This window comes from Tupaia chinensis, unplaced genomic scaffold, assembly GCF_000334495.1.
Source record: "Tupaia chinensis unplaced genomic scaffold, TupChi_1.0 Scaffold141469_1, whole genome shotgun sequence".
In the NCBI taxonomy this organism is placed as follows: domain Eukaryota; kingdom Metazoa; phylum Chordata; class Mammalia; order Scandentia; family Tupaiidae; genus Tupaia; species Tupaia belangeri.
In genome coordinates this window covers 561,546-564,031 of record NW_006201331.1, presented here as the reverse complement: position 1 = coordinate 564,031, position 2,486 = coordinate 561,546, and the positions used below count along the sequence as shown (strand labels likewise).

Sequence of the window (2,486 nt, the reverse complement as noted above, 5' to 3'; positions counted from 1 at the left end):
GCTTCCGCGCTGGCTCCTGTGGACGCCGTTTCGGCTACCGCTCCGGCGGTGTGTGCGGGCCCAGCCCCCCCTGCATCACCACCGTGTCGGTCAATGAGAGCCTCCTGGCGCCCCTCAACCTGGAGATCGACCCCAGTGCCCAGTGCGTGAAGCATGAGGAGAAGGAGCAGATCAAGTGTCTCAACAGCAGGTTTGCGGCCTTCATCGACAAGGTGGGTGTCCTGGATCGCACCATTCCTGAACTCCTACTCATTTTCAGGACTCAGGCTAGGTACAAACACGGGAATCAACAACAAGCACTTGCCAGTGGAAGCTCCCAGGCCAAGGGAAAGATAGTCATATTTCTAGAACTCAGATAGAAAGACAAGAATAGGATCAGGAGGAATGGCTCTACTAGGGGAGACAAACTAAAAACACCTTAGCAGAACTAGGGGCAGAGCTTTTAGTGCTGGGAGATAGCATTGCCACATAAACAAAGCGCCACGATGTGGGCCATGTGGTGCCCCATAACTACCTGCATGGCAAAGAAGCGCTTGCTATGTCAGGAGCAGGGTTAGTGAGCGGAGGTGGAGGACTACCTGGACGTGGAGCTCATGGTTGTGCAGAGCTGCTTCCACTTGTGTGGTAACTTGGCCACTGACCGGGAGCCAGAGTAGTTTGTCCAGCCCCTGCGCCAGGCTCCGGATCCAGGACCGAGCCATAGACATGGTCTCTACCCTCAGGGGCCTTCCAGGGAGGCAGAACACAGTCTGGACTCTGTTGAAAGCGTCTGCAGTCAGCATCCAGTTTAAGTCTGTAGCCAGCTTCTCTACCAAATCCAGGCAGCCATCATGTGGCAGTGATTCCAGGAGCTGGGAGAAAGAATAAGAAAAGGGTTGTGGGTTTGGGAAGAACTCTCCAGAGCTAACCTCAGGTGAGAAGACACATCAGGAAGATAGATAGATACCAAACAGGAAGAGGGATCAGCAGATGACGTGATGGCTACGTTGCTGCACTCCCATATAGTCGACCACTGTTCGAGTCCCAGACCCAGTGGCTTAAACTAGGCGCATATGCGTGTGTTCCCCAGATCCTCTAAGAGGAGAATGGAGGAGAAGGAATTGCAGTATGGCCCATCCCCCCTGGGGAGTGATTTCTCGCTTTCTGTCTCTCTGTCTCTCTCTGTTTTTCTGGCGAGCACGCATGCATGCCCTATAACAAAAACCTCTCCCATAAAAAAAGGAAGAAAAAAAAATCTGGAACTTCTTTTTTTTTTTTGGAGAGGTTTTTTTTATCGCTGAAGAGCACGTGTGTTCGCCAGACAGAGAGAGACATAGAGACAGAAAGCGAGAAATCACCCCCCGAGGGGGGATGGTCACGCCGCAATCCCTTCTCCTCCATTCTCCTCTCGGGATCTTGGGCATGCACGCACACGTGCCCGGCGTGAGTTTTAAGCCACCGGGTCCGGGACGCGAACTGCGGTCGACTACATGGGAGTCTAGCGACATAGCCATTACACTAACTGCTGGTTCCCCAATAATCTGGAACTTCTAATAGAAAGAGACCAAGGGTAGCATAAGAAAGGACTTAGGGGATGTGGCTGAGTTATTAGACGAAAAAAATCTGAGGGGACAGTGGGCCAACCTCCTGGCAGGGAGATAGATGTGACATTTTTTGGGGGGCCCAATAGTCCATAATTATAGCACAGAGAGAAGACCCTCAGCACCCAGTGCAGGGCAAGACCTGAGCCCTTTCTCTGCCACTGTGAGAGCTCTGGCAGTCAGGCCTCTGGTCTCCAATTGCTGTAAAATGAAGGTGTTAAAGCACAGGGTACTGTTACGCTAATATCCCAGGTAACTATTATTCTAATTATGCTGTTGTTGTAGGGGTGGAATGATTGGCACATACTTTATTCAGCTTTTACAGCCTGCCTTCCTAAAAAGGCGGCCTGCTCATTTGCACTCTAATGATCCATCACACCTGACTTGGTGCAGTAGCTGGCAAGGGCGACTTTCCCCACCAGGACTTGCTAACCCCTACAGCGAGGGGGCTTGAAACTCCCACTTTGCAGAGAGCAAGTGCTTTGTCCAGGACACAACTGAGCAAGTGGCAGCAGTCTGGACTCTGTGGATGAAGCCTTTCCATGTCACCACATACATTGGTTCGGAAGAGATTGAAGTTAGCTCTCAAGGACTCCCAGGGGGGTGAGCTGATTCAGACGTGTGGATCTGAGAGTGATGGCATAGCCCCACCAGGGGATGCTGAGTCTTCGAGGTGGGGGCTTGCAGGCCCTGGTGCTGGTACCCCGTCCTGTACTCTGATTCTGCAACGAGAGTTTCTCAGGCTGTTCCTCTGGGCGGCAGGTGCGCTTCCTGGAGCAGCAGAACAAGCTGCTGGAGACCAAGTGGCAGTTCTACCAGAACCGCAAGTGCTGCGAGAGCAACCTGGAGCCGCTGTTCGAGGGCTACATCGAGACGCCGAGGCGGGAGGCCGAGTGTGTGGAGGCC

The 2,486-nt window shown here is 52.9% G+C and overlaps 1 protein-coding gene across 1 annotated transcript in view; it reads left to right on the top strand.

Annotated features, from left to right (window-relative positions):
* LOC102495824 (keratin, type II cuticular Hb3) overlaps window positions 1-2,486 on the top strand; it is an 8,122-nt gene that overhangs the window by 187 nt on the left and 5,449 nt on the right. The window contains 2 exon segments of the mRNA XM_006163170.2: window positions 1-212; window positions 2,343-2,461. The exon segment at window positions 1-212 is cut by the window's left edge and continues 187 nt beyond it. Coding sequence (XP_006163232.2) covers window positions 1-212; window positions 2,343-2,461 — 331 coding nt within the window.